Source organism: Notamacropus eugenii, chromosome 3 (assembly GCF_028372415.1).
Source record: "Notamacropus eugenii isolate mMacEug1 chromosome 3, mMacEug1.pri_v2, whole genome shotgun sequence".
Taxonomy (NCBI): domain Eukaryota; kingdom Metazoa; phylum Chordata; class Mammalia; order Diprotodontia; family Macropodidae; genus Notamacropus; species Notamacropus eugenii.
The window spans coordinates 55,850,430-55,877,592 of record NC_092874.1 but is presented as its reverse complement, the minus strand read 5'-3'; the positions used below and the strand labels follow the sequence as shown (position 1 = coordinate 55,877,592).

At 38.6% G+C, this 27,163-nt stretch overlaps 2 protein-coding genes across 3 annotated transcripts in view; both read left to right on the top strand.

The window, feature by feature from the left end:
• The window catches only part of FAM171A1 (family with sequence similarity 171 member A1), a 180,682-nt gene that overhangs the window by 147,251 nt on the left and 6,268 nt on the right, over positions 1–27,163 (top strand). The gene's annotated exons all lie outside the window — the stretch shown is intronic.
• Positions 17–27,156, top strand: LOC140532756 (olfactory receptor 4C3-like). The gene has a single exon (XM_072651612.1). The coding sequence runs from the start codon at positions 4,282–4,284 to the stop codon at positions 5,221–5,223; it is 942 nt and encodes a 313-aa protein (XP_072507713.1). The 5' UTR covers positions 17–4,281; the 3' UTR covers positions 5,224–27,156.

Sequence of the window (27,163 nt, the reverse complement as noted above, 5' to 3'; positions counted from 1 at the left end):
CAGGTAAAGTAAAACAGTAGCTGGGATTCAGCTCACTGCATTTGTCCAAATGGCACACGGCCAGATAACAAAATGCACTCAGAGTGGGAAGAATAAAGAATGCCAGTGATCTCAGAACACGGACATTTATTTTTTTGGTGTTGCCTAGCAACTTAAAAACAATCTTGTAATATTAATCCATTCCTAAGAATTGTTCAATCCTGGAATGTTTGAGACCAAAAGAGAGAGAGAAAGAGAGAGAATTTTCCTGAAAATGATGACATTATATCAACAATTATAGTTTGGTTCAGGTGGGCACTTTTATTTTAAAACCTTATTTTTATTTTCCCAAAATAATACTTTCTGGCACTAAAACTTCCCAGGCTATTTGGCTGACAAGCTCCCTGAACAATTAAGCATAATCAATTAAAATGAATCCACAGAGTGGTCGTGTCCAAAACCATTTGTTTCTTTTGTATTTTTTGTCTATAACCTTTGTGTCAGGAGGTGATCTTTATGACCTTTAACCTTTTATGCCTCATCATGAATCTTCCAGAGCGTTAGTTGGTCATTGTTTTGAAAGTTGATTTTTTTTCTTTGCAGTGTTATCTCAGGATAAATTGGCCTATTGGTTCTATCCATTTCATTCTGCGTCAGTTCATAAGTGCCCAGGATTCTCAAGTTCATTTCTGGGTGTGGCATCGCTTCCTTGCTCAGCGATATACTCAAGGAGTAGCTCCTTGACAGGTGTGGTGTCTTGGTTTCTCAGCTGTGACGGGTCACTAGGCTGCTGGGTTGGGTAAAGCAATTCACTCAACTGCTGTGTTAAAAGAAAATTCTGGTTAGTCGATTAACGGCAAAATCAGGAAAAGTAGACAAAAGAAGTTTATTGGGACCCCAAGGCATCACGCAGTTGGAGTGGGACTGCCTCCCAAGTTCCAAATTTGAGTTGGTACATGTAGCATGTCTAAATATTCATTCGACAAATGCTTTTGAATGCCTACTATGTACAGGTCACAGTATAAGCATTTGGGAAACCATAGATGCAAGGAAATATGATCTAATCAGTAAGCATTTATTAGGTACCTCTACTGTACATGGAGGGGAACAAGGTATAAGAAGATTGGAAAGGTAAGAGGAGGTTAGGTTGTGAAGGGCTTTTAATATCAAACAGAGGATTTTATATTGATCCCAGAAATAATTGGGGAGGGGATTTACATGGTCTGACCTACATTTTAGAAAAAATCACTTTAGTGACTGAATGGAGAATGGCTTGGAGGAGAAAAAGACTTTAGGTGGGCAAACTCAGGAAAAGATGCTGGAATTAGAATCAAAGGATTTGGGTTGAATTCCAGCTCTGCTACCTATGACCTGCACAAGATTACTTAGCATCTCTGGAGCTGTTTCCCCATCTAAAAAGCAAAGGGGTTGGAGTGATTAACTTCTTGAGTCGCTATCAGCTCCCTATCAATCTTCCTATGAGCCTATAAAATATTCTATCAGACCCTTAGGGAGGAAGATAAGAATGCAAGGATGATTTAAAATAGCATGCTATCACACCAATTTTAATACTAGCCTAAGTAAAATAGGAATATAAATCTGCTTTTTAAAAATTATATGCTTTGGGATCTTTTTTGTTTTAATATGTGGGGAAACCTGGAGCTGAAGTTGAATCATTAAAAGTCATTTTGTCTATTAATTAGTCTTCAAAAATCATATTCTCTGCCTGGCTCTACTGGGCTTTTTTTCAAAGTCTAGTACTAAAGCCTGCTTCCAGTACAGACCTCCTAGATCTAGAGCTGGAGAGGACCTCATGGGTCATCAGTAGTAGATATATGTTTGCCTATATAGAGATATACACATATGCACATACATACACATAGATAATTTTTAATAATTCAATTCCTCAGTGATTTATTAAGTACCCACTATGAACATGATACTATGCCATGGGGATTAGGAGAGATTCACAGATAAATAAAATATGGTCCCTTGTCCTCAAAGACCAGACAGACTGTCAAAAACAATATCACAAAATACAAACGTTAAGCACTTACTTCATACAGATACTAGCCTAGGAGACATGACAGGGTAGGGGTTATGTTATAGGCATATGTGTATAGTACAGCTAGGTAATGCCTGAAAAATGGAAATTCATCTTTCTTATCAACTTGATTTTCTTATTTTATAATTATTATACAAATAATGATGAAGTCCTCTTAACAGCTTCATAGGATCGTAGATTTAAAGCTGACAGGGACCTTAGAATCTCTTTAAATTTAACCTCATTTTAAAATGAAAGCTGGAGAAGCAGAGAAGATCTGGTCCTAAAACACACATCCATAAGTTGCAAAGCCAGAATTTGAACTCAGATCCTCTTTAATTCCCATACTTTCTCCATTTTGCCCTATTGGGTTTTTTTGTGAGCAACTAAAATATGATAGGTCACTAACTTCTTATGTTTTACCCCAAAACTTTACAGCCCCTATCTCTGATCTCTTACTAAACCATGCATATAGCCATACATAATATCAGTAAGTTTTATGAAAGGTGTATCCCTTGATAAAGCTTTCCAAAGAAATCAGCAGGTAGGCAAAAACAAATTTTAGGAATTTATTATTTTTAAAAGCATCCCAAATATGTCCAGAGAACATATAAATGCACTATGACAAAGAAACAAGGGATTTGTGGCCTTTTTTTTTTCCATGATGAGAATTTAATGCAGCTCTGATCTTGTGCAGTGAACATAAGGTAGTTGGCTGTAGCAAGTTGTCCTTAATTTGATTTCTGGTAAAATCAACCAGGAAGCTGGCTTGCCCAAAGCTATTAGAACTCAGCCATGTGCTCAGAACACTTGCTCCTCCCTTTGATTACTTTCAGCAAGAATGATTGGATAATTGACCATCAGGAAAATCCCTTGCCTTATAATTAACAGGAGATGTTTACCACTCAAAGATTTCATGGAAAAATAATTGCTGAGGAGGAAACCAAACTATTAGAAGGAGCAAAGCCCCAATTTAGCAGGAAGACTAGGATAGTACAACAAAGTAGTCTTTAAGACATGTGATGGGACATCTTTGGTTGTAGCTATAGAAGGTAGTATGTATTTATTCAAATAAACGAGTTCATTTTTTAGAGGGTGATCCCTAGCCAACTTCGCTGGAGCAAGCAAGATTATTGACTGCTAGCCATCATTATTTTTGGTTGATCGAAGATTGAATTTGAAGTTATTGTTTAAGAGAATACAGATGTTGGCCTGGAAAAGCATCTCAGAGGACCAGATGCATCAAGATATTGTGATAGATTTGGAGTTAGGTAACTAACCCCTGAACAAATTTCTCCATCTCCCTCAGCCTTGATTTTCTCATTTAACAGCCATACTGCACACCTCCTTATCAGAGAGGGGCATTTTAAATTCTAAGATCTTATGTAAATCTGAGTTATGTATGGGGCTTGTCACAAGGGACCGAGTTGTATTCAGGCATACCTCATTTTATTGTACTTCACAGATATTGTATTTTTTTTTTCTTTTTACAAATTGAAGGCTGGTGGCCATTACATCCCCTCATCCCCCATTGAACAGGTCTGTTCATGCCATTTTTCCAACAGCAAATGTTCACATCATGTCTCTGCCATATTCTTGCAATATTTCACACTTTTTCATTATTATTATTATTATATATGTTACGGTGATCAGTGATCTTTGATGTTTGAGACATCACAAACTACACCTATATGAGATGGTGAACTTAATTGATAAATGTTATGTGTATTCTCTGACTTGCTGTTGGCCTGTCTCTCTCCCTCTGCCCGAGCCTCCCTATCCCCTAAAACACAACAATATTGAAATTAGGCCAGTTAATAACCCTACAATGGCCTTTAAGTGTTGATGTGAAATGAAGAGTCACTTGATTTGGCAAACTTCCTTGTTTTATTTTAAGAAATTGCTAGAGCCGGGAGAAGAAACGGAATAAAGCTTGCTGACTGCAACTCCTTTCGGGTGCTCTGCCTGTTTATTGCCCTCCCCCAACCAGGAGAGGGACCGGAGACGTCCGAAGACCGGGGATAGGATACATTTATGTCCAGTAATTTATAAGATATGTGCCTAGTGGTAGTGGAATCTTCTTGCACAGCATACTTGAAGATATTCTTTCAACTTTATCATTATTTGAGAGTGAAGGTATATTGTGAAAAAAGAATCTGTCAGTATAATCAGAATTCCTGAAATCATCAGAAGGTGCCTACATTTAGAAGCATCTACATATCCTTAAGATAACTGGAATTTACAACTGAATTCAACGTATGTGTAAAGGTCACATGGCAAATAGAAATGTGACTGAATTTGTTCTACTGGGTCTCATGAGGAATCCTGAGATGCAGAAAGTCATGTTTGCTATGTTTTTAGCCACTTACATTGTCACTATCATGAGTAATATGCTCGTTGTTATCACAATTGCCTCCAGTCATACTCTGGTCTCTCCAATGTACTTCTTTCTAGCATTCTTGTCTCTGATAGATGCTTTCTATCCATCATCAATGGTCCCCAAAATGCTTGTGGATTTACTCCTTGAGAAGAAAACCATCTCTTTCAATGCATGCATGACTCAGCTTTTTCTAGAGCATTTTCTTGGGACTTGTGAGATTATCCTCCTCATAGTAATGGCCTTTGACAGGTATGTGGCCATCTGCAGACCTTTGCACTACATGACAATAATGAATCACCGCCTTTGCTGTTGCCTCGTTGGATTGGCTTGGACAGTGGGTTTCCTGCATTCATTAGTACAAGTTTTCACCATAGTCTGGCTTCCTTTCTGTGGGCCCAATGTTATAAATCACTTTATGTGTGACATTATTCCCTTGATTCAACTTGCCTGCACAGACACCTTCCTCACTGGTCTGTTGGTTATTGCCAATTCAGGGTTAATTTCAATGATTAGTTTTTTTGTTTTGATGTTGTCCTACGTGATTATCCTGTGTTCCCTAAAAAATTACAGCTCTGCAGGAAGACGTAAGGCTCTGTCTCCTTATAGCTCCCACATCACTGTAGTGATCTTGTTCTTCGCCCCCTGTATTTTCATGTATCTTCGACCAGTAACTACATTCTCCATCGATAAAACAGTAACTGTATTTTATACTCTTGTCACCCCCATGTTAAACCCCCTTATCTATACAGTAAGAAATGAAGATGTAAAAAATGCCATGAGGAAATTATGGCTTAGAAAAGTAATTTCAGATTATAAATGATTCTTAACATCAAGAACTGTGCTAATTTTTATTAATATTCTTGGAGGGTTTCACATTTTCGTTAGAAAAACATGTAAATGTGTTTAAGAAAAACATGCAAATTCATTTAAGATCTGAAGCTTTTCCCCATTATGACTGTATATGCTTTGTAAATTTTTGCCATCATTTTGTATGAGAAGTTCAAGTTCTTGTCTTGTGACTGCAAATAGAAACAAATGAAAACATATGTACTGGGAAGATATGTGATGATTATGGTCATGTACTTTGACAACATTGCACTATGTAAATACACATTCTCCTTATTTAAAAAAAAAAAAAAAAAGAAATTGCTAGAGCCACTCCAACCGTAAGCATTCACCACCCTGACCAGTCAGCAGCCACTAACAAGGCAAGACTCTCCACTAGCCAAAAGGGCATGACTCACTGAAGGGTCACATAATGGTTAGCAGCTTTGAGCAATATTTTTAATTAAGGTATACATATTTTAGACATCATCCTGGTGCACATGTAATAGACTACAGTAGAGTGCAAACATAACTTCTATTTGCACTAAGAAAGTAAAAAATTTGTGTGACTCACTTATTGCAATATTCACTTTATTGTAGTGTTCTAGAACCAGAACCACAATATCTGAGTTATACCTGTAGTCTTAATCTTACAGAGACAGTTCTTAGAGACAAGACCAAAGTGTAAAGCTTCCTACCAAGTCTGAGAGTTGCCTCTTTACAGTTTGTGAGGACATTGTCTGAAAACAGCAAATCCACATTTTAAGAACTTTAGGTAGGACTTGGTGATTTACCCAGATTGATAGCCATCAGTAAATGGAGCCAAGGCTCAGAGAAAGTCAAAGGACTTTATCATTTATCTTGTAGAGTTTAGGGAAGGTTTTTCCCCTAACCTCTGAATCTTGCCCATCATTCCTGAGTATCTGCCATTTGGTCTAGCCAGTTCTGAGAGAACAAGAAAGACATCTTCTTAGACTCATTCTGCTACAGCAGCTCAGCCAGGACCCATCAGAAAACTGAATGTAGTTCTAGCATGTGTCCACTTTTCAAACTCAGAAGTATAAGGCATCGCAGGTGCCCCTCCCTTTCTGCAATAGAATCATTTTGATACTTTGAAGAATCTGGGATCTCTGCAATGTGGATACTGCTTCAAGCAGTACTTATCCCAGCCCATCTACACTTTCTCATTTCTAGTCCAAGTCATTCAATGAATACTCGAGGAATTCACTTAATATCTAAGGAACCCCTCTTCCATTTGGTCTCTGCCATGGATAATCCTCCATGAGAGTAACAAATACCTTGGCCAGATATGTTATGGTATACTTTGTTTTATGTTATTAGTAATGAAATGGCCTCATTTTTTTCACAGAACCTTCTATGACTTTGACGTATGCATGGGAAGCTCCTTGCTAGGAGAAAGCCTTTAAGATGTGTCTATTTATACTCTACAGAAAGCAGAGTGAGATCATCAGCACTTATGTAAACTTATCTAAACTCAGTTCAATTCAGCAAACATTTACTAAGCACCTACTGTGTACCAAGCACTGTGCCAAAGATATATCTATATAGACATAGATATATAATAGAATATGATTGGAGAAAGCCTGGCTGCATTTTCACATGCCATCTTCAAGAATACTCTTCATTTTCACATATGTTATTCTTGTAAAGAGCCTTATAGTGATAGTAAAGTAGGTTACGATTTAACTTTTCTTTATTTTTTTGTTGTAGTTATAGTGTCCATTTTTTCCCCTAAGCATTTGGTATCATCCCCCCATTCATACTTAAATACCTTGAGAATCTGTTCCTTAATGACTCAGAATTGATTACCTTCGTTATAGGCCACTTCTGTATGTACTTGACCTTGTCTAGGCACTTTTCCTGTCTGTTTTCTATAGTTCTATGTCTATTTGCTCACTCACTGCATCAGGAACTGTGATATTAGAGTGTACATGTGGTGGCTTCATAGTTACTGAGGGAAAACCATAGTTTGTTAAAGTAATGTTCACAGATTTTTTTTCCATTTTTTATCTGTTATTGTCTCCCTTCAAATTTCATGCTTAAATGCTCTCAGGATTTGGTTTAATTCAATCTCTTGCCAAGTTTTCTGTGATCTTTTTCCCCCTCTGCTTCTTGCTTTATGAGATAATTCTCCTAACAGTTTTTCTACCTACTTCCTCTATGAGGAATGTATTAAAGAAAAATTCTTCAAAACTATAGCCTGGTTTTGTTTTATATCAAAGTATTTAACGTTTATAGTACCTTATCTATAGTACCATGGCAGAGTGAGTGAACTGGCCATTTTGAAAAATGTAGTTTAAAATAGCCGGTGATAGGGCTGCTAATGGAAAATAATTAGATCACGTAAAATTAGTATAAATGGCACAATGGTATGTTATTTCAAGGTGTGATCAGTATAAATAACAGAAGTAAATGTTCTATTGTCTAAGGATCAGCCTAGTGAAAATGAGAGAAGTTCATATCCAAGTTGGCCACAGAGCAATAGATTTTTTCAGTCATAGCAGCTCTCAAGATCCATTTACTAAGTGGGAGAGAGGCTGCAGCCTATATCAGACATCAGTGGAGGAAGTACCCATATCAACATGTCATTGGAGTACTGAAATGTATTTTATTTAGGATTCTTTCTATTAATTGATGAGTGACATAGTAAAATTTTAATATCATCTACTTAATATATGTTTATTAACTGATCAGCAGCCATCATCAGACTTTCTGACAATTACTATGAATTTCCAAAACTAATTTGACTCTCATTTCACACAGATACAATTTTTGCTTCCTTTTTCCCTTCCCTAGAGTACCAACTGAGAATATTTAAGAAAAACTTGAGGGGGAAAAATCATCTGGTACTTAACTACAACTACCGGTTTGAAATTATTAAGGTTTCATTAAGTTTTTTAATTGGCATTGTCCTCTGACACTAGTTCATTTCTGGGCTGGCTATTAATAGAGAAAGTATTGGTGAAATCTCCAGAATAAGAATTAAGCTGAATATGAGATGTATTTGTGGTCCCACCTATTCAATTTCAGTGATACTATTTGGTTCTAGTAATTTATACAACTTAACCAATTTAAAAATGAAGATTCAGTTGAAGGTTTACAGTAGCACTGTAAACAAAAAAGCACTGTTATGATGGTTAGAAAGCCTTTATTTCAAATCTAGCCCTAAGTTACCTAATGTAGCAGCTGAAACTGTGAATGAATGAAATCATGAATAAATATATCTGAGACCCATTCAAGCTACTGCCTTTTAGATAATCTTCATTATTTAAATAATTTAAAATTCATAGTTAACAGTATATTTAGTTTTCTGTTTGTAATATATCATTTGAAAGCATAATATTTGCTCATTCTTTGGGACTTTCTTGCATTTTTCCTGTCCTAGAAATACTAAATATTTAAATTTGGAAAGCAAAAAAAATATTTCCTGCTGTCCCTCTTCCACCTCTCCCACCTCTACTCCAAATGCTTATTTGAGCCTATTTGTTCATCTGTGATTTTAGGCTTGGCATAGAAAGTTGGTTTGGATATGTGGCATTTCTTTCTTCCTTCCTTCGTTTCTCTTCAGGAAAACAAAGCAATATAAAAGGAATCATGAATTTCATTTTTTCAAATTTTCTCCCAAACCACTAGCCAGCATTTATAACTTTGCTCTTCTGCTTAGGATCAATTTTTTCCATTCTCATATAGAAAGCTCAATTTTTTTTTGGAACAGAGATGCGGCTGGAACAATTGAAGACATTTCTAGAGCCAAAGATCAAGACCATTAAGAGGTCTCTAGACTTTCAAGCGCCAACGATGAAATGTCTTCAGATTCTTGATTACTGCTTAACCCTCTATCAATCATCACTTACTCTGAAATTTTGCAACTTTAGGATTTATTTTGCTCTGTCTTGCTTGTTTATTCTAGGAAACTGTAAGTCATTATTGTGTTCTTACTCAGTAGAAATATTTAGGCTGAGTTTAGTGTACTCTGATTTACTGTACCTTAACACATGGGATACTTTTGGAACATCCCTTTTTCCATAAGGCTGCAGGCCAACTCTTCTTGCCAATAAAATGTATTTTTGGAAAACTGAGTTGCCTTTCAAAGGGAATAAATCTACTTTTAAGGAAATTTTTGTAGTTTTCCGAAAGAAGGGTGTTCCACTCCGTCAACCCCGATTAATATAGTTTAAAGATGCTCTGTATCCTGGTATTGTTATCAGGTGAAAATGCCTCAGTTAGAGAATTACAGAATCAGTCGATCAGAGGTGGAAAGTAAGTGCAAAAAATTCCTAGATACCTCTATTGAATCAGCCAGTCAGTTGAAGGTGGAAACTAGGTACAAGTTGAGTGAAAACAGGTGATTCTATATAGTAAATATATTGTGATTTTTTTAAGAGAATTAGTCATGCCTTCTGAAATTTGGCTTAAACAAGTTAGTTCCAAAAAGCAAGCCAGTTTGGAATCCAATATTCCAGTAGCAGATCAGCCTAGTAGTAGAAAACCAACTGAGCCTCTGAGACGACATCATTTGATGGTGTAGCAAGAAAATCTATTTCCTCCCCCTTGTGACCATGGAGAGTCAGAAGATTTCAGTCTCCTAAAGGGAGACTGAATGTCTTCAGAATATCAGGCTGATGGTAGCATCTGCACAAAGAGCAGAGGACAGATTAGACCAACCAAGGAAAAGCAAGCTCAGGACTTGACTATGGCACTTCTGAGCCCAATGAGGGCTACATCCACCAAAGGAGAATTCTAGGAGAATGCCACAAAGGGAGGAAAAGACTTCCAGACATTAGAAGTTGATTTACCCTTTGGCACATGGGCTCTGTAAGCCATAAGCCCACTTACCCCTGGACTGTGGATATACTTGTGGGAGAGTGTGACCCACACCTTTTTAGGGGGGTGGCATGTTTTTATACCAATAGTTGTAACTAAAGCACATTAGCTTTCTAAAAGTTGACTAAATCTGACTGGCTAATTGATGATCAGTGTGGGAGTACATTAGCCAGGGATCCTGAGCAACAGTTCCAGAAACCACCACCCTAGACTCAGAATTAACCCTAGAGCCACCCTCTAGGGACCTGAGCTGCCAATTCAAGTGGAATTTTAGAGAGTGAGCCCAAAGGAATACAGTGCTACATTGTATTTCATGAACATATCATGAAACTTGAAACTTACAATAAACTAATAGGATAGTTTTGCCCTGTTACCTTCTATAACATAGCACTTAATTCTATACACTCCCATTTACATTGTTCTCAAATTGTTTCAGATATAGAAACTTATCTCCCCCAGCCTTGAGGACAGAAATTCTTATGTAATTCTTAAGACTCTATCACACCATCACAGTGTCCGGTCCCTAGTAGGCTAGGGAGGTGAGGGTGATAGCTGTGCAGGTAGAGACAATGGGGATGTATTACAAAGAGATGTTGTGAAGGTCAAAATGTTAAGACTTGGCAATGGTGTGGATATGTGAGGCGAGTGGGAACATAGAAGCAAGTATGATGTTGAGGTTCTAAGTCTGAGTGACTGAGAAAATGGTGGTACACATAACAGTAAAAGGGGATTTGAGAAGAAAGTATATGTGCTATTGCTTATTTTACTAAATACTACACTGCATATTTGATGGGAACTATAAAGTTTGGAATGTTGACATTACACCCATCTCTGGATTCAGAGACTTCTGGCAGTAACTCCATAGCTCCATCCCCAAAGGTCTTCGGCCCATGGTTTACAGATTGAATGAGAACTATTGCTCAGAAAATCCAGATTATTCTGTGTCATTTTAAAAAGTAGTCTAGCTGTACCTCACCTGCTTAGAGAATTTTAGCTCCCTATACATTGTTGTTCAGTCATTTTCAGTTGTGACCCCCATTTGGGGTTTTCTTGGCAAAGATACTGGAAGTGGTTTGCCATTTCCTTCTCCAGTTTACTTTACAGATAAAGAAACTGAGGCAAACAGAATTAAGTGACTTGCCCAGAGTCACACAGCTAGTAAGTATCTGAAGCCAGATTTGAACTTAGGAAGATGAGTCTTCCTGATTCCAGACCTGGCACATTGAGCCCCTTAACTGCCCTATATGGAGCATCTTGGTTCAATTTTAAGCTTTAATAGCTTATATGTGTATGTATACACTAGAAAAAAAAAAAGACAGCTGTTACTCGCTTAAAGCTGCTCCCTTATTTATCAAATATTTAAGGGTTTTTTTGGTGGTCAATTATAAGTGTTAGTTATTGTTGCCCTGTACATGTCGAGTAATTGAAAAATGTTTAAATTTAGATTTATAAGCTGTGAACGTGTGAGTCCTCCGGTCAGTTTCCTCTTCCAGGATAAATAGCACTAATAATATCAAACTTCTTTTCTTGTTCCCAAACCTTCAGCTGAGGCATCCCAGCTGCTAAAGTACACCCTGGCAGGAGGGATTGTTGCCACACAATAGAAATCTAATGAATCTTTTTAGTTTGAGCTCAAAATAAACGTTCTGCTTCGTATTCTTTCTCTGCCTTCAGTAAGTTTTCATTGCTATCTTTTTTAACATCTCTGAATATCCATTTCCCAAAACGCTTGCTCATTTTTCTTATCTGTGTTTTTAAAATAAAAGTTAATTACAACAGGGATTTCTTTGGTCCTCTTAACTAAGATAGAAGGTCATATCTTTTTGTTATTGCCTAGGACACCCTATCAGATTTTTTAAAGTAAATATAAAACTATGGTTATGCTGCCCTTTAGTTTTTTTGTTTAATAATGATTATGCTGGTGCAGCCTTCAAATGAAAATTCTCATATTACTTGATGCACACTGAATCTTTCTAGGTGAATAAGCTGGGCATTGGTTTGGGGAGATGCATTAACTGAAGTTCGGGTGACATTTTACAAGTTATATTTCTACTTGAATGAATTTTGATGCCTTTCCATGTCATAATGGTCAAGTTATAGAATTGTGATGACTTAGTCAGAATTTGATGAAAAGAACGCTGGATGTAAGTTCTCAGCCCTGTTCTGACATTAATGGGCTAGTGGTGAAGCCACCTATTCAATCAATCTACAAACATTTAAGTGTCTACTGAGTGTCCAGTACTGTACCAAGTGCTGGGGAGATAAACAACCTCTGAGCTATCTGGAAAATTAGCGGAGTAGGAGTGCACGAAATGGTTTCCCTCTAATATTCTCTAATTTGGTGTATAAGGAAGTGAATTGTAAAGCAAATCCAGGGGCTGTCCTGTTCCGAGGTAGCTTCACTGTCCTAAGACATATGCTGAATTTCCAGCCAGGGCATCATCTGAGCATTATAGGATTATAGTCAGCTCCTTGCTGCCACCAACTTGTCATTTTTATTTCTGAAGAAAACCTTAGCAAAATGATTTATCAGATAAAGTTTGCTTTTTGTGTCTTCCATCCTGGTTATAATTGTGACTCTGATTTTCATGAAGGGAGAGCGAATTTAGGTTCTTTGAGAGCAAGGACAATTTGTATTCACTTGGCAAACAGTCAGTACTTAATAAATGCTCATAGATAGATTGACTCCAGGATCAACAGGCTCAATAAAACACGTGGATACCCATAATGAGCATCAAGACTAATAAGTAGTATATTATTTTTTTACCTTAATATTTGTAAAGTGCTTATTAACATAATGATTGGCATACAATAGGTGCTATATAGATTATAACTTTTTATCATCATTATCATTATTGTAATGAAATGGCCCCAAGCTGATTTTTTAGTTAATTGGGTCTACTTTTCACAGTCTCTGTTTCCCCTTGCCCAAACATATACAAATATGCCTTCTCCATGACTAGCAGGCATGGCCCAGCAGCAGACCTTCTCATGAAGTAAATGCAGTATAATCTCATTTATGTATCAGTTTAGTTTATATTTAGCTATCCAGAACACAGATGAGGCCCAGAAGGAAATTAAAGAAAAAGACTTCTGAGCAGCCCAGATATGACTGATACCTTTTCAGATTTTCATTCAGAATCGACTTACTCTTCTTTTAGGCACATTTCAAATAAACATACTTATTTGGTTTCTCAACCCAAAGCAGAATAGAAACAGTAAATTAGAAAGGAGGATGAGGGAAGGATGTTTTAGTGAGGTACACTGTCAGCAAAGAGAAACCCACTGACTGCAGAGGAAGAGAGAAAATGCAGACATAAAAGCTCCGAAAGCATAACATCTAGGGCCATTAGGAGCAAAGGTAAATAACACAGCTCAGTATTCCCTCTAATTATCACAGTAACATGATAGAAGGCAAAAATTGATGTTCATGTTGATGACTCTGAGTCAACCCAAGTGTTAATTATATTCATGATGGGACAAAAAGACAGGAAAAGTCATCTTGGATGCCTCTCCAACTCTAAATATCTTGAACTGGATATCCCATAGACATCTCAAATTCAGTATATCCAAAACTAAATTCATTATCTTCTCCCCTTCACCCCCCCATCAAATCCTCCACTCTTCCTAACTTCCCTGTTACCGTAGAGAGTACCACCATCCTCCTGGTCACCTTGGCTTCATACCACGTCACGATTGACTCCTCACTCCCATTGACCAATCAGTTGCTTAGTCTTTTCCTTCTTGAAACATCTCATACCTGTCCTCTTTTCATCTCTGACACTACCACCACCTTGATGCAGGTTCTCATCACCTCACACCTGGGCTACTGTAGTACTCTTCTGGTTGGTCTTCCTGCCTCAAGTCTTTCCCCACCCCACACCATTCTCCTTTCAGCTATCAAACCAATTTTCCAAAACCATGCCAGACCTTCCCCTATCCCCTTCCCATTCAGTCAACCCCAGTGCCTCACTATTTCCTCAAAGATCAAATACAGAAATCCATAATTTGGCTTTTTAAAGCCCTCCATAACCTGGTCCCTTCCTATTTCTTACACCTTACACTCTGTCAGGTTCTCCACAGTCCAGTGGCACTGACTTCCTTGATGTCCCTTGTACAAGACACTTGATCTCCTGACCCTTGGCATTTTCACTGACTGGTCCCTCTCTCCTTCCTCCTCAGCTTCCTTCAAGTCTCAGGGAAAATCCCACCTTCTGCGAGAAACCTTTCCCAGTCCCCCTTAATGCTCATGCCTTCCCTCTGTTGATCTCCAGTTGATCCTTTCTGTAGCTTGTATCAACATAGCTGCTTGCATGTTGTCTCCTCTACACTGTAACTTCCTTAAAAGTAGGGAAAATTTTATGTCTTGTATTCCCAGTTATCTAGAAAACTCAGCCATGGGAGATGAATTAGCTTGGTATAGTTGAAAGAACACTGGATTCAGTCATAGGATCTTACTTTTAGGGATGCAAGAGCCCTTAAGGACCAGTTCAACCTCTCCATGTTACAGATGAGGAAAGTGAGGTCTGGAGAGGCTAAATAACTTACCCAGTATCAAACAGGTGTTAATTACCAGAGATAAGGGCTCTTACTCTTCTCTCAATTGTCTAAGTCAGAAGACACAGCTTCAATCCCAGAAATGCTGATTTCTCCCTGTGTGACCTTGGTCAAGTAATTTGAACACTATTAGGATACAGTTTCTTCATCTGTAATATTTGAGGGTTGGATCAGATAACTTTTAAGCCCTAGCCTGGTCTAAATTCTGAGATCCTATAAACTCATTTCCAGTCATGGCAAATAAATGAAGTATTGCTATGTTCTCTTTCTAAAATAAATGAAAGGTGGTGTAGCATCGACTTTGTTTTAGGAAGGCCTGGGTTTGAATTCTGCCTCTGACACTTATTGGTAGTGTGAAGTTGAGCCGCAAAGTTGTCCTGTCTGAGCCTCATTTTGGTCACATTTATCACAGGGTTGTTTTTAAGGCCCAAGTGGAGATAGAGAATGTAAAACACTTTGTAAACTTTATAGAAAGCACTTGATAGTGCTTTATACATAATAATAATAATCAATGAAATTCCAAAAGCTGGGTCCCTAGCATGGCATCTCTTTCTAAAGTCCTTTTGCAAGATAAGAAGCCATACATGACCCATTCCTGTTCCTCAGCTTGCCAAAGTTAACAGATGTACCACCTACTCAGTGAGTCTTGGAAGCTGGGCCCAGTAAACTGAGTGTCCACCTCCACCAGCCCCTCCCTCTAAATAGCTAGTTGCTGCTTCTATAGACTGCCCCAGGGTGAGTGAGGAAACAAGTGGTGGGAAGAGGAATTTGTTGGGGTCAACAAGGAAAAAGACTCATGGGAAGGAAATGGACACAAGGAAGGAATAGAAAGTATCAATGGGTCTCTCATTATATATGTCAGTAGGGAGACTGCACAGTATAGGAAAAAGAATATTGGACTCAAAAGACCAGAGTTCAGACCCTGGTGCTACCATGAACTGTTAGGCTAGTATGACCTCTGGTTTCCCTTCCAGCAACAAGATTCTGGGAACTTGGGACCTTGGACAAGTCTCATCCCTTCTGTCAGCTTTGTTTTCCCCATCTATGAAATGACTGATTGACCTCTAAGGTCCCTTTTAACTTGAAAGCCCATTAGTTTTGAAGATAAGCCTGTGGCTGCTAAAGTTCAGTAGACACCAAGTGTCCAGAGGTTATCTCCATGGGCAGACAGGTGGGAGAGCTGAATGGGAATAGACAGGAAGGTAGCTTTCAGTAATTGGCACACTTTTGAGCCATTACTTGCTCAGCCCCATCCCCACAAGCCTGATGAGAGGGTGACTTCTGTTAGCTTCTTGATCTCAGCATCAGGCAGTCCCTTAATTATTAAGCATAGGAGGCTTTACAGGGATTTTAGTTGCTCCACTATAGTGGAGAAGGCAGCTGAATTCAAGTTCCCCCTAGTGAATAAAAGGAATGGTCTGTTGCTGCACACCCTCGCTCTGGATTGTGCACATTCTTCATCCTGAATGCTGTGATCTCAGTAATGAGAAGCATATGCTTTTAATGTACAATTCATTAATTCTTTAGTTCCCCGTAGAGTTGTTTTCTTCTGCAAGAGCTCAGAAAGTTTGGGAACATCTCTGCCAGGAACCAGACGATTCTTGTGTCACAGAGCTGTGTCCAGCTTTGTTCTTTGAGTGCATGTGCATTTTACAGATGAGTTATGCCAGAATAAATGATTGTATCCACCAACTGGCTTATTTCCCTCAAGCCCTAAAGGGTGTGTGCCTAAAGCTCTCATTGCAACCCTGCCTTGCTTTTGACCAAAGGTTGTCTGATCTGATTAGCCCTATGGTTCTCTCTTTGGCTGTCCTGCATTCATTCATTATCCCCAAGACACAATGCCTTGCTGTATACCCACCCCCATTTTTCACATCCTGACCTATGATGTCATTGCTATAGGGAAACTACATTGACCCACATGACCAACTTGTTTGTAAATTACAGTCTTAGAGAGTTGCTTAGGCCATTAGTAGGTTAAATGACTTGCCTATGATCACAGAGCATTTCTCTTTCTCCTTCCCTCTCTCTGTCTCATACATATATACATATATATACATATGTGTGTATGTATAGATGCATACATACATATGTATGTAGGTATATGTTTGTATATATATTATACACGCACATACATCAAGTATCTCAGAGGTAGAGTTTAACTCTAAGACTGGACCTATAGCCACCATGTCCCATTGAATGGGGCAAGGGGAGGGCCAATATGGGGATGAGGAAGTAGCAGGCAAAAGAAATATGGTTTATGGTCCTTCTTCTGGAAGAGGTTCTTAACCCTTTTTGTGTCCTAACCCCTTCTGGGAGTCTGATGAAACCTATGTTTTTAAATACACGAAATGAAGCAAAAAGGAAACAAATTATATTGAAATGCTTTTTAAAAAATAAAAAGATCCCAAGTTAAGAACCCTGATTCTGGAAGCTTACAATCCAGATAGGGTAATAAAATAGGTATATAAGAGGCAATTACATAACAATATCAATACTTCAGTCACAATGTGGTTACTCCTTTCACTACCCCCTTAATAGGCATCTTTATGAGCTGCTGTAGCAAAATAAATAAATCCAATCCAGCTTGCCAATCTTTGGGTGATGAGCCTCTCCAAACTTAACTAGATTGGTCCTCGAGTAAGTAGACAAGTATTTAAAGACTTTCGAGCTTGATGGGACCTCCCAGAAGTTACACTGTACTAGAGGAGGCTTTGAGAGCCCAGGGTCACTGCCACACCATGACGGGACATCAGAACAGGCCTTATAGAAAGAATAGCACACATTTTATAGGACTATAATAGATTCCCACAATAAGTTATGTGAGTTCTGAGAAAGAGGGTGATCAATGCAGGCTGAAGTCCACTGGAGAAAATCTCATGAAGGAGGACTTTGAAGAATAAGTAGAATTTGGAAAGGGATTGGGGCAACTGAGCAAAGGTACAGAACTGTTCATCAGTGAATCTTCAAGTTGGAAGGGACCTTAGAAGCTGTCTAGCCCAATGTATATCTCCGTATCACTGATTTAGAACTAGAAGAAACCTTGGAGGTCATCAAATCCAACCTTCTTATTTTACAGATGACAAAGCTGAGGTACATCATGAGTCTATGGGATTTGCCCAGGGTCATAGAGCTGTTTAGGTATCTGAATCAGGATTTGAACTCGGATCATTCTGATTCCAATTCTGTCACTCTACCCATTGTGACAACTGCCTGTCTAACAAGGAATCCCTTCTATAAGCCCTAACTAGTGGTTAGCTAGCCTTTCCCTAAACACCTGCTTATGGGTGTCTCCCAATGTATATTTGGGGATATTTCTGATATTTAGGAAGTTTCTCTTACATTAAACCTAAATGTGATTTCCACCCATTTTTTACCTATTTCCCTGCATTGTCTTACAGTAATATTCTAAACCCTAGTATAATATATTGTAATTATACCCTGATAAAATTCAGATTTTTCCTTGAAAACAGGGCAGAGTATATTGTAATTCTTAACCAAAGGATAAAGAAATAACGAAACATACAAGAAGATAATATTATTACTTATAGTGATATTATTGATAATAAAAGGTAATTGACTACTTCAGTTAGTCAGCAAGCATTTCTTAAACAGCTGCTATGTACCAAGCACTACTTTAGCTCAAAAACAAATATACTCATCAGCCAAAATAACATTTATACATAGGAAATTTGATTCCAGTATGGAATCCTAAGAATACATTTATAATGAATGTTGGATCAGAAGTTGGTAATAAAAGAAATTTCATTCCACTGATAAAGCAGATTCTTTCTTCTAAAAACTAAACACGAATATGATCACTCCTCGCCTTTGTCCCACCAAAGAACTTCTTTTGTTCCGTTTTCACCACGTAGTGGAAGGATCAAAAGTGCTCAAGTAACCAGATACCTTCCATGTAAAAGTTAAAATAATTTTAAGTTCGGAATACAATCCTTCTGCTAGTTTGAATATACTACATATTGGTCTGCATACTCAATAAGCCTTTAGTCATATTAAGTAGGTGGTATTCAATACAGATCTTAAAATTGTGTTATTCTTATAGATGATAAAATTGGGGCTCAACAAACTCAGTCTTCCAGCATGTGATCTCAAGACACAATATTTTTCCCAAGAAGTTTTCATTTTGTTCTAGTTGGGAGGATTTATATGCCACCATTTATTTACAGGAATCTTTTTAGTGTCAACTAGAATAAATTCTGCCACTATTTCTCAGACACAAGGAGAAATACTAAAGTGATCACAACATGCACCAAAGACTGTATTTCTCTATGTATCATTTTATGTGTTTTTATTATAAAGTTCTTGAGGTGGTTAAACTATCTGTTTAAAACACGAAGTAGAGAATGAATAACACCCATCATCCTCGGATCCCTGTGATCTGTAGAAATAACATAAACTCAAGAAAAAGCAAATAGTGAAGTTTAAAAAAAAAAGGCATCACATTTTAGGAAAGAGATAAACTGGAAAGCATTGAGAAGAGGGTGATTTAGAGATTGCAGGACCTCAACATTATATAAGAATTAGCTGAAGGAAAAAGGGATAATTATTCTAAAAAAGAAAAGGATAAGATGGGAAATGGGGGGAGGGGAAGATAATTGACTTGAGTTATCAGGATGTTTGTTCTGTAATTGAGGCATTAGACTTGTTCTGCTGGACCTAAGAGGACAAAACTAGGATGGAAGGTACAAAATGGCACATTTAAATAAACTAATTAATATAATATAATATGATTTAAATGGCTCCTAATGGAGCTATTTAGAAGGGAAATGATCTATCTCTTTGCTTTCCCCCTGCCCCAAAGGAGATTTTCAAGGAAAGGCCAGAGAGCCCTGTGTTAGAGATGTGACAGCAGACATTGAGTCCAGATACAGACTGTTCCAAATGGGCTCTGATAGATCTTCCCAGTATAAGGCTCTGGGACTCTGATCTAATCTGATCTGGTTGCTCTCCACTTCAGTTAAGTTAACTTTCAATTTTAATTCTTGGGAGACTACAAAATGCCATGATTTGCAATGAAGTAACAGCACTGGGGAAAATATTGGTGTTAAAAAAATGGTGGCCATTTGTTTCAGGAAAGGAGCTTTGGGTCATTAAGAGGACTGTCTATAATTTCCTTAAAGGTAACGTAGCCCTTTCTTCTCCTTTATTCAATTCTAGGCCCAGCTCATGGTCTCTCCCTGATATATGCAATTGGTGGATCAGCTATATAACTCATCCATCCAGCTACATATCATAGTCTCAGCAAGTATTCATCTTCCACTTGGTTTTTACTGTGTAGATAGTTAAAACAGTCAAATCAGTCAATCAATCAATAGCATTTCTTCAGTAGTCATTATGTAGTTGGCACTGTGCTAAGCACTGGAAATACAGACTTTCAATACTCAAGGAAGGAGATTATATACATTCTAATAGGAAAAGATAACACATATATGTCTATATACATATATAGTTATATTTCTATATATGTACACACATATAGTGGCCAGGGAAGGCTCTTTGGTTGGCGAAGCCACAAATATGACGAATGGAGGTAATCAATTAAACACACTTATTCTGAAAGCAATCACAGTGTTGATTTGATTGCTGTCCCCAGAGCAAAAGAAAGAAAGGAGGGATATACCTATGAGGACAGGGAGAGAAGATGGCAGTGAAGCTTGACCAGGATGCTGGGGGCTCTCATTTAGGAGGCTCTTCAATCTTCTGGGAATTGATGAATCATCACAATATCATCCCTGAACAGAAGCATCCTCATCATCTGTAGGGAATCTTTCTTCCATTTGGACTCTACACAGGACATCCCCCCCGAACAACAATTGTAAATGTTTTTGGTTAGCCTACAAATGCTTTATTTGCCATGAACAGTCAGAAAAGAGTTAAGCAAAATTCTCCCTGCTCTTGAAACTTTCGAGGAATATTGTATAATTTTGACATACTCATAAGAGACAGTCTTCTTGGAGAAGAGCCTTGAAGGTGGCATTTTGGTCTAATAAATCAATTTTTTTTACAGTCAACCAATAATAAGTGTAGCTGGATGTATTCCAACTGTTCTCATTTTATCTCTATATTCCAAGGGATCCTGGTGAATTCCTTTCTTGTGCCACCTTAATTTGAGGAAGGGTTGTGGGAATAGGCAGTAATTAAAAATCTGTGGTAAATACAGACTGTAAGATTCCTTAGGACCTAAAAGAGTACCACATCTGTGCTTTTTGTAATCCCAGATTCCTTCACAGATCTCTTTTACCTTCACACCTGATGACTGGAGTGATAAGATGCTTTTGCAGAACTTAGAATATTGTTGGGATCCTTGGACTGATCATCTGGAGGCCCTTCTGCCATTCTGAAAATGTGCTTTCCTAGTGAGAGCTCTTGGAACTGCCGGGAATAAATCTGTTCTCATGATTGATCCCTTTGAGGCAGACGCTTGTGAGTCAGTCTAGGCCTTGGGTTGTCTGTTGAGGCATGAGTTTTAATATCTTAGGCTCAGCTTTGCTTTGCTGATTTGCCCGAATGTTTGCTTTAATTTAACTCTGTAAAGAATGTGTAAATCAGAACTTCTGGGAGGAAAAATGTTCTTACAAAATGCCGTTAGCATACGGTCCTTCTCAGGGTTTTCTGTGTATGACGCAGGGATGTTTGTTATGAAGCTGAGACATACGTTCCAGTGAAATCTCTTAAATGTATGTAGCAACCAAAGACAGCTAGATGGCACAGTAGATAGAGGGCAAGGCCCAAAACCAGGAAGACTTGAGTTCAAATTTAGCGTCACGTACTTCCTAGCTGTGCAACTCTGGGAAAGTCACAGCTTTCTTCCTGTTTTCTCATCTGCAAAATGTGAATGATAAAAAACAGCACCTACTTTGTATGGTTGTTCTCAGGATCAAATGAGACAGTAATTGTAAAGTGATTAACACAGCACCTGCCTGGCCTATGGTAGTGTTTGATAAATGTTTGCTGGTTGATTAATTCATAGTATCTGCTCTGGGAAAAGAGAATCATGGGAATCATAGAATTTTAGAGTTGGAAGGAAAGGAACCTTCTATTCCTAGAATTATCTGACTAGTTATAGACTCGTAGAATCACAGATTCAGAAATAGAAAGGACCTTGAAAGTCAAATAATCTAACTATCTCAATTTATAGATGAGAATATTGAGATCCACAGAAGTGAAAAAATGCCTGTACATGGTTAGTTACTCCAAGTGCTAAGTGGTTGAGCCTGGATTCAACCCAGACTCCAAACTCACTGCTGTATCCATAAACAACTCTTCCCCTCCTAACTCACTCATTTTACAGATGAAGCATGTGAGGTCCAGAGGGGCTATGGCTACCCAGCTGGCTAATGACTGGGCCAGGATTTAGGTCTTCAATCCAATATGTTGTCCCCTAGACCAAGGGTACTTGACTTGGAGTCCATGAAATTTTTTTTAGTATTTTGATAACTGTAGTCCAATATAATTGACTTTCTTTGCATCTTTACAAGTATATAAAGACATAAATCTATCTCTTTATTTAATTTTCTGTATTTTAAAACATGATTCTGTGAAGGGGTCCGCAGGCTTCACTAGATCACTAAAGGAGTCCAAGATACAACAAAGGTTAAGGACCCCTGCCCTAGAATGATGTTCAGAGTATCTTTGTCAATCGTTCTTCTCTGATAAGACATTTCCCTGGAGAGATGTTCCTCCTAGTGGCCCTGGTCCATGACTGCTGGGAGTGATCTGTCCTGCCTTCAGCCCACTTTGGCACCAATGCCAAGTTATCCTTTCTCCTGCACCATGATCATGTCATTGATCAGAGTCTCCAACTTCACTGTGTTCCAGAACAGAGGGACTTAATTTTTGCTGACACCTTCCTGGTAACCACAGGAATTAGCCAAACATGAGTCTCAAGGCATATCTGTGGGGTCACTCTGTCTACTGGAAGAGAGATGAGAACATGATTGGATAAGGAGGATGGATTCTCCTTCAGTGCAAATTAATGTAGATTGTCTTCCAGTCAATCTCCTTCCTGTAGTCTGACTTACTATTGTTTTTATATCAACACTAAAATATTCTCATCAATAAACATTTATTAAGTGACTGCTATGTGCCACACATTGACCTGAGGATAGAAATAAGAAAAAGAAAGTCCTCCCTCTAGGAGCTTATAATCTAATGGGGGAGGGGGATATGATACCCAAAAGGAAACTGAAAAAGTAGGGGGAGAGCTCCAGAGGATGCACGAAGTCAAAACAAAGAAAAGAAGCAGGTGGTAAATGAAGTTTAATTCTAGTTGCTTTTTAACAAAATTTGTGCTACTCAACTGAAATTCTGTAAATACTTCTATATTGAGTCACAGACCCCTAGATTTAACAAGCGACCTCAGGGATTGGATAGCATAACTCTTACCCAGTCTGTAAATCCCCACATTCCCTGTGAGGAGAACTGGGAGGGAGAGTATGTCATCTCCCCTATTAGAACATAAGCTTGTTGAAGGTAGAGATGGTTGGGCTTTTGTCTTTCATTCCCCAGCATCTATACAATGTCTAATATATAGTAGGCGCTTCATAAATACTTGTTGATAGGTTGATAACTCAATGAATTCCTTCTGGCTCTAAATTCTTTGATCATTTGAACTATAAAAATTGGGCTAATAAAAGGCTTACATCTTGTTTTTTTCTCATTTTTTTCTCCAGCATTAAAAATAATGGCCAGTATATATAGCAATTTAAGGTTTGTAGAAGGTTTTAGGTTCAGTCTCACTTTAGCCTCATATGAAATCTATGAGGTAAGTAATCTAGGTATTTGTCATTCCCATTTTATAGATTAGGAAACTGAGGCCCAGAAAGTTTAAAGCATTTGCTACTATAGGCATGCCAGTTAGTCATTGTGAGAAATGAGATTTGAACCCAGGGCTTCCTGACTTCAAGTCCACCAGTCTGTCCACCATATGGCCACTCTAGAATTGAAGGACCTTGAGGGTTAGGCCTTTATGGTCCCAGCACCTAGTTACAATCATGCAATTAGTAGGCATTTAATAAATGTTTGGTGAGTTGGGTATTTTGTGGAGAAGAAAACTCATTCTGGAGACAATTTAGGCAGGTAACTCGAAGTCCAGCAAGTATCAAGAGTAGGAGACTTCTCCTGATCACCCCCTAGAGCCCTGTTATACCTAGCCCAGCATCTCCTTCATCTGAGGAGCAGTGAATAAAGAATCTCATTGTGGGGAAATGGCAAACGTACACACTCAAAGGTTCTCCTCGGCAGACAGAGCAATCCTAATGGGAAGGGAAAATGTCTGTGGTAGTAAAGTGGGCCTGGGGGAATGTTGTGTGCTTTGAGGAGCATCGTGGTCCCAGAGGGAGGAAAAATGAAAGAAATCTGTTTGCGTTACAAGAGACCTGTCACTTTAGGAAACTTCCTTACCTACTGTAGAAACTGGTAGGGTTTCCCCCTCCTTTTAAAGGATTTGCTATTCTATTTACTTTTAACAGCATTGAAGAGCCAGAATGGTGTTCTTAAGATTTTAATTTTCCTAAAAATCCCTGGGTTAGTGTTCTTCAGTAAATGAATCCAAGATGGGAGCCTGTCCTCTTCTCATTTTAGCAGCTACTGGACTTGTATTTTGCTCCCCTTTCCCTCCTTCTTCCCCCCTCTCTCTCCCTCCTTTCCTCCCTTCCTCTCCCTCTCTTCCTCCTTCCCTCTCTCCTTCTCTTTCTCTTATTTTTGGTTTGTTTTTTAATGTAAACTACTCTAAAGCTAAGCCCAAGAGATCAACAATTTGGGAAATTGAACAGGAGGGGCAAAAGGAAATGCAGAGGAAGCCCTTGCAAATTTTGGAGGCATCCTTCTCCTTCCCTTTTGTTCAACAGCTGGTTAGGACTTGGAGGTGCTTCACAGTAATTGGCAGCAATGATAGGAGGCACCTTTTCTACAGTCTGCATTTGAATATTGCCATGGCAACAGGATAGGATACTGCAGCATCCCAAGCGTTAAAGGAAAAATCCAGTGGGAACAGTCGTGGTTAGGCTAAAAACAAGGGTCTGGAAGCAGGAAGATTGAAAGTTTGAGACCCAGGGTCAACAACACATGGCACACTGTTCCCAGGGTTAGGCATGAAGCTATTTTAGGCAAGAAATGTATGGAGTTTTATTTCTTTCAAAAAAAAAAAAAAGGTTGGATTGGCACCATTTGTCTTTGTATCATAGTTATTTCCCTTTGACACACACAGAAATGACGCAGGCTGAATGACACACAATGAAAGCTGGCATTTACATAACCCTTTCAAGGTTTGCTAAGCACTTGACAAATATCTCATTTGATCCTTACAACAGCCCTGTAACGTGGGTCCTATTATTAGCTCCATTTTACAGATGAGGAAATTGAGGCTTTGAAAGATTAAGTGACTTGCCTAATGTTAATTAAGTATCTAAGGCAGGATTTGAATCCAGGCCTTCCTAACTCCAAGGCCAACACTCTCCACTCAAACTACCTAGCTGCCTTCACTGCCCTGTGGCAAAGAAAAACAATTCAACAAAAATATTCCCTGGATACGTCACCAGATATAATGTGCATATAGGATTCTTTATATATAGTATTCTTTCCCGGTTGCCCACCACCACCAGCCTCTATCTTGAAGGAGGTTTCAGAGTTTCGTAGATTTCGAGATTAAATGGGGTTTTCACACCATCGTTTCGAGGACGCTGAAATCCAGAGAAGTTTATTTGCTCGAGGTCATTAATCTTTTCTCCAGAACTTTCGCTGATTCTACAGTGACTCAGACTGAGATGTGATTTTAACAGTTGTTTCATTTCCATTGTTTCAGTGATTAAATAATAACAATTAGCATTTATTAATATTTCAGGGTTTGCAAAGTGCTTTGCAAATATTATCTCAGAACAACCCTGGGAGGTAGACGCAGATATTATCTGTATTTTACATATGAGGAAACAGAGGCAGACAGAAGTTAAATGATTTACCTAGTTAGGTCAGACAGCTAGTGAATGTCCGAGGCTGGATTTGAACTCAGCTCTTCCAGTCTAAACTAATATACCATAGTTGTTTCTGCCATTTTGGTTTCCAGTTCTTTGCTACCTTAAAGCTTGCTCCTATGACTGTTTGGGTCTATGTTGGATCTTATTTTCTGTCTTCGAATTTTGGGGATTATATGCCTAGTAGTGGGATCACTGGGACCAAGGGTGTGGGCAGTTGAATGAGATGTAAAATAGAGCTTAGGCTCAAGGAGGCTGCTGCTGGCAGAATGCTTAAGGTCAGAGCTACATCTTCATGGTCCAGTTACTTTGATGGTTGCGAGTGGTGCAGATGTGACAGGGGTGCTCATGGGCTCAGTCTGCCCTTCTGGCCAGCGTCTCCGGAACCTGAGGGAAGTGGAACCTGAGGGAAAGCAGGTTGCTAGCTCCTGTCCTGATCTCACATTGATAAACAGCCTTCAACAGGCACATCCCTGCACAATCAGAAGGCACTTTGGAAATTGGGTTTTACTGAAATGCTTCTTACAGTAAAAGCCTGCAAAAAATGTACCACACAAATGATAGGACAGAAATGGGCAAGCTTCTTCCAAAAGCTGATGCTTTCATGGTGCCTTAAGATTGGGTAGGTGCTGTACGTACTTGGCCTCATTGGATCCTCGTGACAGTCCTGTGAGGTAGATAGGACAGGTATTCTTGTCTCAGGAAGGCTAGGTCATTAGAGCCAGAAGGGACCTCTGGCATCTTCACGTCCAACACCAATACATGATTTGCCCATTATTATACAGTCGGTGTCAGAGGCAGGATTTGAACCCAGGTCTCTCCTGACTCCAAATCTAGTGCCTTTCCCACTATACCACACTACCTAGCATGTAATTTGAAAAGTAAAATGACAAATACAATGTAACTTGATTGATCTGCTTCTAATATCTACTATGTACCCAAGCACCACATTAAGCTCTTGGGTTACAAACAAAACAATATCTACCCTCAAGGTGTTTATATACAACATATAGTATATACTGTATACAACATTTGCATTTTCCTTCTCCGGCTCATTTTATAGATGAGGAAACTGAGGCAAACAGGGTTAAATGACTTGCCCAGAGTGACACAGCTAGTAAGTGTTTCAAGCTGGATTTGAACTCAGGAAGGATGTGTCTTTCTGATTTCAGGCCCAGAGTTCTATGTACTATGGTGCCACCTGGCTGCTCCAACAGCAACAGGTATCTGATGTATGCCTGGAAATCATGTTAAGCTCTAGGGCTGCAAACAGAACAGTACCTGCCCTTAAGGTGTTTGTGTTCTACTGGGAGTGAAGAGTTGGGAGTAAAACAACATGTGTAATTTCTTCTACCATCTACACACTCAAATGAAGCCATGCATATAAAGTGCTCTATAAAGCTTAAAACATCAGAAAAATATCTATTATTGATTGCATCAAGCAATCCCAGAACCTTGAGGTACTAATGGAGCTTTTAAAATGTTTTCTCTTTTAAACAACAGGATTTGATTTCATTCATTTAAAATTCTGCTCTGAATCCCACA

Excerpts from the sequence above, each read along its gene's own strand:
- LOC140532756 (XM_072651612.1), top strand. The coding sequence starts at position 4,282 with ATGTGTAAAGGTCACATGGCAAATAGAAATGTGACTGAATTTGTTCTA.